At 37.3% G+C, this 13,690-nt stretch overlaps 1 protein-coding gene across 1 annotated transcript in view; it reads right to left on the reverse strand.

Moving 5' to 3' along the window:
* Window positions 1-13,690, reverse strand: part of ube2b (ubiquitin-conjugating enzyme E2B (RAD6 homolog)) — a 33,875-nt gene that overhangs the window by 4,973 nt on the left and 15,212 nt on the right. Inside the window, exons 2-5 of the mRNA XM_039774814.1 lie at window positions 6,310-6,390; window positions 3,999-4,024; window positions 2,804-2,893; window positions 2,261-2,349 (exon numbers count right to left, since the gene is read on the reverse strand). Of these exons, the coding sequence (XP_039630748.1) occupies window positions 2,261-2,349; window positions 2,804-2,893; window positions 3,999-4,024; window positions 6,310-6,390 (286 nt within the window). The remainder of the gene's footprint in view (window positions 1-2,260; window positions 2,350-2,803; window positions 2,894-3,998; window positions 4,025-6,309; window positions 6,391-13,690) is intronic.

Below are 13,690 nucleotides of genomic sequence, written 5' to 3' on the forward strand. Positions count from 1 at the left end.
AGAGATTATTCAGACAGTTTTTTTTTTTTTAATTTGCCAGCTTACTGTTATTTCAGTTTCACAAATAATTGGAATTGTACATAATATCCGAAGACAACAGCAGAATGAAGCAGTTGTTTGTCCGATAGCCCTAGAGCTCGAAGAAAGTACCCCAGTGCGACAAAACCCACGGGTATGGGAGAGACGACGGAATAAGACCTCAGGGAGGAGGTGGTGGGGAGACACTTCACAGAAACTCTCTGGCTGCAACATTTTAGAATGACACGGCCGACGTTTGAGATGTTGTGTGGATTCACCAGTCCTGATGTTGCACCCATCACAGGTTGCCACCGACCACCGGTTCCAACCCAAAAGCGGATTGCCATCGCTCTTTACAAGCTGGCAACCTGTGCCGGTATAGAGTAGTTGGAGAAACTTTCGGGTTAGTAAAACTACCGTCCATCGATGTGTATATGCTGTGTGCACCGCTATTAAAGAAAAATTAATGCGGCGTTATATCAGACTTCCGACTGTAGCGGAGGCCAATGAAATTGCATACCGCAATTCCTTGGTGCATCTTGTGCCACAGATTTACGGTGCGCTGGATGGCACGCATGTGCCTATTCTTCCCCCGACGGAAGGCTACCGTGATTACATTAATCGCAAAGGGTGGCCATCTATTGTTCTCCAGGCCCTTGTTGATGACAGGTGCATGATATGAGACATTTGCATTGGCACTCCTAGAAGTGCCCATGATGCAGCTGTGTTTGCAGCATTGGATCTGTACAGACGAGCCTACCTTTCAACATCCCTTCTCAGTGCGATAACAACTGAATTAGTACTGTAACCTGCTTCCCTTAAGGTTTTTAATTAAAACTGAAATTTGAATTAATACAAAATAATGACGTTTAATCAAAAAAAACTAAAGTTAATATTAATGAGAGAATTTCTCATATATGCTAAAACATCTGCCATTTAATAATAAGAAAAAAATGTTTAGATAATGAAACACACGATTTATTAAATATTTTCACTGGCACAGTAAATTATTTTTGCGGTTATTGTATTATTTAGACATCCTGAGAGACACCCCCTGGCTACAGTTGATGTGGAGGGAGTTCAGGTACCCCTTTTAGTAGCAGGAGACCCAGCCTATCCGCTACTGCATTGGCTCATCACGAGAAATAACGAGTCTCTTCATCAGACAATGCGAACCGCTCCGCTATTCTCGTTTTGATTGCACGTGATGAAAATGTATCATGTGACACATTTATTTGCGTTAAAGCCCTTTTTCCCCCCGGCAAAAAGTGTTTCCAATGTAGTTTTTGCGACATCTGAAGTATCGATATGGAATTTATGTGCTAAAGTTAAACGGAAAATTATTATGTCGACATGTACAACATTTTATCGATAATTAGCATTTCCATCAGCTAAAATTTGAAGCGCTAAATATTTTTTCGCAAAAACTCCTTGGATGGAAACCTGGTTACTGAAAAACAAAAAAAAAAAGGTGTTTAGTATCACCTGGGAAGTCCTCAGTGAAAAAAGGCAAACTACACATGATGCAGTTAAAGGAACCATTCAAACAATGTCCGAGAATTAAAGAATAATTTAATATATTAAACCCATCCTCACTAATTATTTTAACAGGTGTTAAATCAATGACATTGCTGGAAAAGAAAACTCTGACTTAACCAGATTTTAAGTACTCCATTGTATCACTAGGTTTAAGTGAGATAATGAAAAATTATCTAAAAATATACTGTATTTTTGTGATCTCATAATACATTTTTGCAAATCTATTCAGCTGTGGCTGACCTTGCAAACTTGATTAAACAGGCTGTATTATGAGATCAAGCTACCTTAATGGTAATTCTAAAGATATAGTGGGTCCATTGTGTGTGCTGGGTCTAGACATTCTCTGTATATTTGTAAAGGTTGTACTAAAGTTATTCTGGTTTTTCCTTCCATTCTAATGATGTGCAGGTTGGGGTGTTAGAGGACTTTAAATTAGACCTGTGTAAATAATGTTTGCATGAATGTGGTCAGGATTTTTGTCATGCACATAAGGACTTTGAACTAGTGCAAGTAGTTACAGTAAAAATGGAATCATAAACAAACTCAAAGTTTATTTGTAGAAAAAAAAAAATAGCACAAATAAAACCTTTTTTTTTAATTTACAATTTGTATGGTATATTGATTCTTCAAGTTTAGCACACACTGATGCAGTAAAGCAAGAATTTCTGCAAAACTAAAAGAACCACCCTAATCTAAAACCAACCTGAATAGAGGTCAAAATAGATGAAACATCATATGTAGGACTCCAGCGGTTTTGTAGGATATCTAGACATATACTTCCATCAGCATACACTGTTAATAAAAAGAACATGCAAGATTTTAATGCATTTTATAATTAAACATTTAGCCAACCCTCCAGTGGCTTAAAAATAAAATACCCAACAGTTGTATTCAGTACCATAAACTATTCTGTGGATACAAGTTTACAAATACTGTGTCTTCAGCATTCCTCACAAATTGGCTCCCACCACAAAACAATACAACTTATACCTCATTCCTTTAAAAAAAAAATGAAAGCTTGTACATTAAGTAGATTTTTTTTTTTTTTTTTGATTTGTCTTTTAAAAATCCTTGCAGGTAAGCTCAAATGAAGGAAGAGAAAATCTTCAAGGGTCAATTAAGCAATTATTGCACAAACCTCAATTTAAGCAACCTGCTTATACATACCAACAAATGCACACAAACAGTTCTATTTCTTTAAATATGAATACATTATGAAGCAATTAAATAATGAAAAACACTTTACCATTGGGATGGAACATTTTTGAGATAAATCGGACTGTTGGAGGTTTGTTTGGGTATTCTTCAGAAAATTCTATCACTAACTTAAATGTTCCTAGGAAGGGGGGGAAAAAGGGTAAACAAAAAAGGACTTTAATACTGTGCAAAATAAATACATCTCTAACACTATTCTTTACAAAGCAATCCTATTTATATTAGCACTTTCAGAGCAGAAAAATCTTATACATGATTCTAAAATAATTTGACAAGTTTATTAAAGGTTAATTTTGGTATTTGTCTAAGTCTTAGTTATTTCTTCACAAACATGGTATAAATAAACTTGCAACACAAGATTGTGTTCTAAAGTTAAGCATTTTCTAAAATAAATAAATAAATAATATCTTTCCCTCACTGGCAATTTCCCAGTAATGCCTCAGTATCCATCCATCCATTTTCTAACCCCCTAAATCCGAACACAGGGTCACGGGGGTCTGCTGGAGCCAATCCCAGCCAACACAGGGCACAAGGCAGGAACCAATCCTGGGCAGGTTGCCAACCCACCGCAGGACACACACACACCAAGCACACACTAGTGCCAATTTAGAATTGCCAATCCACCTAACCTGCATGTCTTTGGACTGTGGGAGGAAACTGACGCAGACACGGGGAGAACATTCAAACTCCACACAGGGAGGACCCAGGAAGCGAACCCAGGTCTCCCCAGTATCCTGTGTTTTAAATAAAAGCTTAAAACCTTAAGGAATGTATCCAAATAAGTTGCTGAGTATTGAGCCACATCTTGTGATTACACACTCCTTGAAAAATAGTTTACACATTTCATTTTTTTTTTTACATAAAAATGAATTAAAATTGTCACAAACATGTGTCGGATACACGCAAGACATACAGTATTTCCTTAAACTGAAAACTATTCCAGTTGATGGGCAAACTTGATGCCCCACTAGCACCGGTGGGGTGGCAGGATTTTTTTTAAATGACAGGAAATGCCTAACTTTAGAACACAAATTCCCATTGAAAGTTCATATATACTGTAGCACATTTATGAAGATACATCCTAACAATGTAAACCAACTACATTCTAACAAATAATGGTTTTAATAATTATATAACTGATTTAACTTCCAATGCCTTTGTTAAAGAGATCTTTCCATATGTATTACAGACAAATTTCCCACATGCATAAGGGTGATAATACTTACCATCTTCAAATGGTGTTCCTTCAGGCCTTTTTAAAAAAAAAAAAAATAAAAAAGGACATGCATTAGAATATTTGTTGTAAATACATCCCAACCACCCCAACTTGTCTTTGCTTAGCAGAGACTGGGATCCAGGGAAATAACTGGTGACTGACTCCTAACAATGTTACAACCATAGTTAAATTGTAAGCAGGGAAATAACAGCAGTGCTAAACTGTGTTCTTCATGAGGTCAGTCACTCATTTGTACAAAAGCATACGCCATTTTTTTGGTAGAGTTTAATGTCAGTAGTTAATCAAAGAAGAGATGTTATATTGGACAGGGTGAATTATGCTAGAGAAAGAACTAAAAGCTTAAAATATGAATATCTGTCTGAAGCAAAAAGGCAACAGGTTAGAGAATGGCAAAGGAATGGCATGAAACAAAATGCTACATACACCCCAGTATCAAGATAGAGGGCCTTACGACAACATTCTACTCTTATTCATTCATCCCCAAATAAAATGAATTTGAATATACTCAATTATAATTAAAGAAGTAAGCTGTTCCAACATATTATTGAAAGTCATTTGATAAACTTCAATGATAAAGCAAACACACCATCAACAGTTAGAGACTGGCACAGGTTCAGCTCTGTATATTTGAATCAAATACAAGATATTTAACACACACACACACACACACACACACATACATATACTGTTGTAACATGGGAATTTACAAATCTTTGCTAATGTCTGTAATTATAGCCTGGTTTTATTCCCAGTTCCGAAATCTAGATGAAAACCAGGGACTACATGTTAATTTCAAAAAAGACTGTTTATATGAAAAGGGCATTTAGAGAAGGCCATGCTAGAAAGAACATGGTGTTTATCACAAATTGGAAGCTCTGCCTAAAATTGCTTTACAATTTCAATTTGATTTTTTGCAAACCTAGCACAACTTATTAGAAATGGCCACCAGTTGGCAGGGACATCTAAATATACAGTATATATAGCCATAATTTATGGCATTTTTTTTTTTTAAAGTAATTCTAAGCCAGTACTTTAATTTGCCACTTAAATGGTTAATAATACTCTAAAAAGCGTGAATTTTACAATGGCTTCACACTACACAACTTTTTCTCCCAATAATTTTTAGTATTTCCCTCGGTTTACATAATTTTTTCATCGCATGTGACATGTCCAGACACCCTATCATAGCAGTCAACAAATCGCAGTAATAAAACAAATGTGAGTTTGTCTTTGGTGTAGGGCTGTGCTCCGATATGTGCGAGACTTGACAACCAATGAGTGCTCCCTTGAAGGTACAATGCAGCCATAAGGAAAGAAAGAAAACAGGCGTTTTCAACTATGCAAATAACCACAAAAATGTCTGACATGTAGTGTTTTGTCAAACCATTACAAAATGTAAATAGGAGAAAAAAAAAGAGGCTAAAATCGCCATACCTGGAAAACATTTATATATCCATCAGCGCATCAGGCTGGGTATTAAATTATCCGTCAAAATGCATTGAGCTTGCAATACTTTGGAAATTTGAAGCTGTATTGAAAATTCTTAAGGTAACTATGTAATTGCAAGGAAAATGTTACTAAAATACCAACTTCCATTCTTACTTTTCAGAAACAACATAACTAATTACGTGAAATCTTTTATCAAATATATCATGCTAATCTTTTCATTTGTTGCAGATTATCAGAACTTAAAAATCATATGAAATAATTAAATCACAAAACATGAAAGGTTTTGATTCACTTGATCAGAGTATTTAAGAAAATGATTACTTTTAAATAGTTAATTTTGGAGGCACAGTTGAGCAGTGTGGTAGCGCTGCTGCCTCGCAGTAAGGAGACTTGGGTTCGCTTCCCACGCTTTGCATGTTCTCCCCGTGTCTGCGTGGGTTTCCACCCACAGTCCAAAGACATGCAGGTTAGGTGCATTGGCAATTCTAAATTGTCCCGTGTGTGTGTGTGTGTGTGTGTGCCCTGCCCGGGATTTGTTCCTGCCTTGCGCCCTGTGTTGGCTGGGCTTGGCTCCAGCAGACCCCCCATGACCCTGAGTTAGAATATAGCGGGTTGGAAAATGGATGGATGGTTAACTTTACCTTATTCTATCAATATGGGACAATACACTCCATTATTTTTCTACCCCTTTTTTCTTAAAATATTAATAAAACCTTTAAAATGTCTCTCCCATTTCTACTTGAAAGCAAAAGTCAACTATACATTTATATCTCCTAAATACATACAGTAAATAGAACCTTTCATGATTTGGTTTATGTAGTAAAAAACAAAATTCTAAGGCCAACACTTACCCAAATATTACTGCATTCCATACCATAATGTTGTTTTCTGAAGGTGCTCCACTTACACCAGCTGGAGGGTCTTCTTGGAGCCTAGAAAAAGAAACAAACCGCCAAAAAGAAAACTGTAGTTACTGCAGTATTTTCATTGCAGTGTTTATTTCTTTTGCCTGGTGCCATTATGAGAAAAACTCAAGTGTTCAAATTAACAGAAAATATGTTCAGCTAACAGATCTAGGAGAACTTAGGTTTGCCTCTGAACACTAAGGTCGTACTGAAGAAAGGAACATGAAAATCATTACTTTCTGATGCAATAGTGCAAAACTGGAAAAGGACCAGGATTTTATTTTTGTTTTGCTCAACTGATGTGTCCTGAACAGCTTAAAGCTCTCCGACTTCTGTCCATTACTATCATAACTACCAAATGTTGTACTTTGAACATTATACCAAACACTGCTCAACATATATACCATATTGCTTGGAATAACATGTTATATACTAAATGACTATTCTGCATTCCTTGATTTACTGTGGCTACGTAATGTCACAAGTTGTACTGGTCAGTTTAAGGCTATCAGAAATGCATGCATAATTATTTTTTAAAGGCTGGCCACCTCAATACAGTACATTTTGGAATGGTGCAACCACATGTTAATTTCATCCCTAACTCACTCCCAAACAAAGAGTTTACTTCTTCTAGTACCAACAATATTTTAGTATATTTGAGTAAACAAAGTTAGACAGTAAAATTCCAAGTATTTTTTTCACACTGCATGACACAATCGAACAGCTCAGTTTACTTTCCAAATTATGCATTGTTATATAGGGTGGTCCAGATCTAATTATGCAATTTTCATTACGCTAGAACTTAAGTGTATTACATAGAAATGCACCTGAAAAATCCCGGACCATTGAGAAGTGTGTGAACTGACGACATGAAGAATCGCCTTCGTGCCGAACTGGAATCGTCCCCGCATAAATCAAAGTCATCCAGACGATCTGGATCTGCATAATTAGATCTGGACCACCCTGTACAGTCAGTATAAAAATGAAGCACACACCTTTATAATTTGTCTTAGTAGGGTGTCGGCCCATCACAGGTCAGCACAACAGCTTCAGTGTGGCTTAGCATAGATTTTTGAAAGCGTATTAAATTTTATTTGGCGTTTCATCCATCCTTCTTTAATGAAAAATTCAATTATTGAATGCTTTGATGATGGTAGTGTTGGATCAAGACGGAACGGTTTTTTGTATTGGTTTTGGTAAGTCAGCTCAACTTTTCATTTTCAATTGAATGCTTGCAAGGTGAATTCTGTGCTGCACACTTAACACTAATCTAACCCCTTACTCGTAACAACAGGTTCATGCACCACCAGTCAAGCACAGTATCCTTCTCTATAAAGTTGAAGAACCTGTTATTTATTAATCTTCTTAATCCCATTTACACTGGCATAACTCCCAAATGATAACGAGATACTTTGTTGTTTTTCCTTGCATCTCAAATTAATGTACAGAAGACACAGTCAATTTTATACTGACAATTGTTTAAAATAAAGTACCTTGTGAAACAGTGGTGACTATGTACAAAGTTAAGTAGTCTTCATTATTGAAACTGCAGCCAAAAGTGTCCTCATTATAAGCCATGTCCCATAGTCATTAAGAGCACTTATTCAAATCACAGTGGTCAATATTTGGCGTAGCTAGGTCTGCTCTTCCTTTTTACGTTATTACCAAAAGTCAATTGCGTAATTCTCTCAACACCACACTTGTGTAAAAGCCTCTGTATTCAGACAAATTCTTTGTGCTACATTTAATCATGGGTTGTGATTGGTGTCGGTTATCTGTATCTGACAAAGCTGCCTGAAGTGCTTATAACCATTTCACAACTAAATTTTCTCATGCTTTTGCCAGGGCCCATTTGTTGGCATACTTTTACGTGCTGCCTTTTCAATCGAACATAAATTGTGTTTTGTTGCTGTACAGCTGCTTCTTGCTCTTTGTAAATTTTTGTTGTATTTAAGCTTTTGATCTTTGTGAAAAAGGAACCACAAAGAATTCTGAAGCATAAAATGAACTGTCTAAGAAGTGCCAATGGCATTTTAAGAGACTTCACCTCAGATACTATGGGTCTCTGGCATTGACAGAAAGTAAACCACTTATAAATAAATAGTCACATAGTTTAGTTATTTGTTTTTATTAAACCATGCTTCAATATCGGTGATCCATGATTCAAATTCCTATGTTTTGGTTATATTCACTCATTTAATTAAGAAATGCCCACGTTGTATGATTTAGCAAGATGAGCGATGGCACTGTGGGGCAGACATAAGCAGGCATACACTAACAGGGAATGCAAGCTGACACCTTAGTGATCGGTTTGAGTGAGTATGGGTGTGGACTGTGTGTGTGCAGAAGTATTCTCAGCAACAGGCTAGCACTACATTTTGGGCTGTTTAATCCTCCACCATTTCAGATAGATTCCAGACCACAAAAAAGCACTGACTGGATTAAGTGAGCACAGAAGCAGATATTTGCTGTTTTGGCATGGACAATCCATTTTAATATTTATTAGTTTCCACAGACAATAAGTGCATAAAAGGAAAAGAACACAAAGAGAGCTACTTCTCAATACAACTTAGTGTCTGCTTTAGCATCTGCCCTCGAATAGTTCTCAGAGTACCTGTCATCCAGGTGGCTTGAGGGCAATTATTCATAGGGCCTACATCAAGTATTGGCTTTCAAACTGTTGCTTGTTGCTAAGGTAAGAAATAGGCATGAAAGGAAAGTGTTTACATTATATTTTTGCCAGCATATGGGAAGCATAAACTTTAGCATTACCTATTAAGTGGAAAAAAATATGTATTACCAGTTATTAAAGCAAGTTAAAAAAAGAAGAAAAAAAGTTAAGCAGATGACTGCAGTCTCTTAACCTATGTACAGAGCACTCTCAGAAGCACTTTTATCAACCAGCTGCCATTAGAAATTTACAACATATACCATTTGGCTACACCATGTTTTCCTACCATTTTAGTAAATTAAACTTTACATTATGAACAGGTTTATTATCTTACTTTTACATATTCAGTGCAGTGTAGTGTGTATTCCATGTGTATTGACTCCTGCAACTATTAACCAAAGAGAAAATTGCAAAATTCCATATCTATTCATGTGTACACCTGAATACAAATGTTTGGACACCCCTGTAAATTTCTGCCATATAAATCATTACAGTACTTAATGATAAAGTGCACACATCTTTTTTATTTAGTTATTCAAACAATCATTATTATTATCAAATTCAGAAAAAAAAAGTATTAAAATGTGTAGAAATGTTTGACGTTTTAAGTTTGTACCCCACAGAGGAAGTGTTAACTTCTACTCACATTGGCATTCAGTGAAACATGAAAACTGAACGGGTTGCCCAAATTGATTCATATAAAATTGCATCACACTAAAGAGAAGCTAGAATGTTTTCTACTTTTTCAATGATATTTAAGTGTTAATTTTTCTTTGTATTTATATACACTTCTGTTCAACTATCCATTTTAATATTTACATTTTGTGTTGAATATCTGGTAAACCTTATCATTTCTCAGCTTTGTATGTGTGTCACTGTTTAAGCATAAGGAAATTATGAATTATGTTGTGATTATCATTTTCGCTATACATGGGACCATAAAAAGAATGCTAAATTATCACAATGAGGTTTAGTCCATCAGCCTACTGTAGTTGCAGCTTAATAATATTATGGTCCACAACTAACCAGCTGCTTACAAGTAGAACCACTTTGGTATGCATCATATTGTTAAATCTACCTTAGAAACATACAGTGCATCCAGAAAGTATTCACAGCGCATCACTTTTTACACATTTTGTTATGTTACAGCCTTATTCCAAAATGGATTAAATTCATTCTACACACAACACCCCATAATGACAACGTGAAAAAAGTTTGAGGTTTTTGCAAATTTATTAAAAATAAAAAAAACTGAGAAATCACATGTACATAAGTATTCACAGCCTTTGCTCAATACTTTGCCTCAATACTGCCTCAAGTCTTTTTGAATATGATGCCACAAGCTTGGCACACCTTATCCTTGACCAGTTTCACCCTTTCCTCTTTGCAGCACCTCTCAAGCTCCATCAGGTTGGATGGGAAGCGTCAGTGCACAGCCATTTTAAGATCTCTCCAGAGATGTTCAATAGGATTCAAGTCTGGGCTCTGGCTGGGCCACTCAAGGACATTCACAGAGTTGTCCTGAAGCCACTCCTTTGATATCTTGGCTGTGTGCTTAGGGTCGTTGTCCTGCTGAAAGATGAACCGTCGCCCCAGTCTGAGGTCAAGAGTGCTCTGGAGCAGGTTTTCATCCAGGATGTCTCTGTACATTGCTGCAGTCATCTTTCCCTTTATCCCGACTAGTCTCCCAGTTCCTCCCGCTGAAAAACCATTCCCACAACATGAGGCTGCCACCACCATGCTTCACTGCAGGGATGGTATTGGCCTGGTGATGAGCGGTGCCTGGTTTCCTCCAAACGTGACGCCTGGCATTCACACCAAAGAGTTCAATCTTTGTCTCATCAGACCAGAGAATTTTGTTTCTCATGGTCCGAGAGTCCTTCAGGTGCCTTTTGGCAAACTCCAGGCGGGCTGCCATGTGCCTTTTACTAAGGAGTGGCTTCCGTCTGGCCACTCTACCATACAGGCCTGATTGGTGGATTGCTGCAGAGATGGTTGTCCTTCTGGAAGGTTCTCCTCTCTCCACAGAGGACCTCTGGAGCTCTGACAGAGGGACCATCGGGTTCTTGGTCACCTCCCTGACTAAGACCCTTCTGTCCTGATCACTCAGTTTACATGGCCGGTCAGCTCTAGGAAGAGCCCTGGTGGTTTCGAACTTCTTCCACTTACGGATGATGGAGGCCACTGTACTCACTGGGTCCTTCAAAGCAGCAGAAATTTTTCTGTAACCTTCCCTAGATTTGTGTCTAGAGACAATCCTGTCTCGGAGGTCTACTGACAATTCCTTTGACTTCATGCTTGGTTTGTGCTCTGACGTGAACTGTCAGCTGTGGGACCTTATATAGACAGGTGTGCGCCTTTCCAAATCATGTCCAATCAACTGAATTTACCACAGGTGGACTCCAATTAAGCTGCAGAAACATCTCAAGGATGATCAGGGGAAACAGGATGCACCTGAGCTCAGTTTTGAGCTTCATGGCAAAGGCTGTGAATACTTATGTACATGTGATTTCTCATTTTTTTTATTTGTAATAAATTTGCAAAAACCTCAAGTAAACATTTTTCATGTTGTCATTATGGGGTGTTGTGTGTAGAATTCTGAGAAAAAAATGAATTAAATCCATTTTGGAATAAGGCTGTAGCATAACAAAATGTGGAAAAAGTGATGTGCTGTGAATACTTTCCGGATGCACTGTCTGTTAAACCAGATGTAATGCTACCAACTTGTATTTTTACATTAGACCAAAAACAAACAAACAAAAAAATACCACATGGGTACATCCATACAACCCAAACAGAACAATCCAGAATCCGCTTAACAGCAATTCAACACCTTTGTTAAAGTTACATTCCGTAAGTATGTGAATGGTCATATAACTGTTATTTGTGTGGCTCTGTCCCCAGCCATATTGGTACTAAATTAAACAAAGGATACCGTACGAGATATTAGATTGGACTTTCAGCGTTAAATTGAGAGAATAGCATAGGAAATGCAGCAGTTCTTGTATGTGGGCCCTTTCTACTGTATTTTACAGCACCAAATATAACAGGACAGATTTATACTATCTTAAATATAACTGTAATATTTAATACTTGGTTGCAAATTCTTTGTAGTCAATTACTACTAAAGTCTTCAATCCACACACATCACAAGGCACTGGGTTTCTTCTCTAGGCCTGTACTGTAGCCATTTCAAGTTTCCATTTATTTCAGGGTCTTGCTGCCTTTAGTCGTCTTCAGCCACACAATAATACAAAACAAGCCAACACATGACCAACCCGAGTCCATCAGACAATATCCTAAAATAAAGAAAAGGTGAAGGTCTCGGTAAGGTTGATCTGCTTGGGACCAAAAAACATTTTGACAGTGTTCTTAAAAATAAAAAAAAAAATAAAAAAAAATAGGGGGGGGAAATCAATAGCTTGGGACATGTCTGCTGTGGCAAAATGAGAGCATCAACAAACCATGGAATTAAATACAGTAATCCCTCGCTATATCGCGCTTTGACTTTCGCGGTTTCGCTCTATCGCGAATTTTATATGAAAGCATAACTAAATATATAACGCGGATTTTTCGCTGCTTCGCGGGTTCTGCGGACAATGTGTCTTTTTACTCAGTTGGTTTGCCCAGTTGATTTCATACAAGGGATGCTATTGGCAGATGACTGAGAAGCTAACCAATCAGAGCACGCATTTAATTCTCCTGACTGAGAAGCTATCCAATCAGAGCACGCAGTTAAGTTCCTGCTTGCTGAATGCAGTGTTAACCAGGAAGTCTCGTCTCGCTCATTCAGCATCAACGTGTTTCGCTGTGTAAAGAGTTGTGCTCTTTTGTGTTTATCTTTGTGCATAGTCAAGCCCTTCATTATGGCTCCAAAACGATCTGCTGCTGCTTCAGGGGCGATGCCCAAGCGCAAACGGAACATGTTAACGATTGCCGAAAAGGTACACGTTTTGGATTTGTTGAAGGCTACGATTCTTTTATTTAAAAAGTAGGAAAGGAATATAAGATCTACGGCGCAGTATCCTTTTAACCAGGGTGCAAAACAAGTTGTAAGTGGATGTAATAAGGCAGTAGTCTGGATGGAATCTGCTTTAGGGATTTGGATTGAAGACTGTCAGAAGAAGAACAACGGAAGTGCTACACAATCGCCTGAAGTGGCTCCTTTAAGGGCTGTAACGCTCTCCTTTGTTGTGCAGTAAAATTAAACTCATTGTTATCGGACAAGTCATCGTGTCATTGTTGGTGAGTAACCATAATTAATTTTCTACTTAGAGTACTTAGTACATGTACGTACGTTTAGTGTCACTGTGCACACACATTTACTGTATACTATTTTTGTTGCATTGTACGTATTTATTGCTGGTGGCATGTCTATCGTAATGGCTGTAACATGTGATATCAGAGACACTCAATATCTTTAAAATAATATTTAGGTTTTACTGTATATAAACAGTGTGTTTATATACATAATTTCAATGAATCTTACCTAATATCTAAGAGAATACAAAGGGATTATGCTGTATAACTCTGCGGGGAATATTTATAAACAGTGTGGGAGAGTTTATAAGGGCTTAAAATATATAAAAACCATATAAACATATGGTTTCTACTTGATTTTCACCTATCGCGGGGGGGGTCTGGAACGCAACCCCT

The sequence above is a fragment of the Polypterus senegalus genome, chromosome 13 (genome assembly GCF_016835505.1).
Source record: "Polypterus senegalus isolate Bchr_013 chromosome 13, ASM1683550v1, whole genome shotgun sequence".
Taxonomy (NCBI): Eukaryota; Metazoa; Chordata; class Cladistia; order Polypteriformes; family Polypteridae; genus Polypterus; species Polypterus senegalus.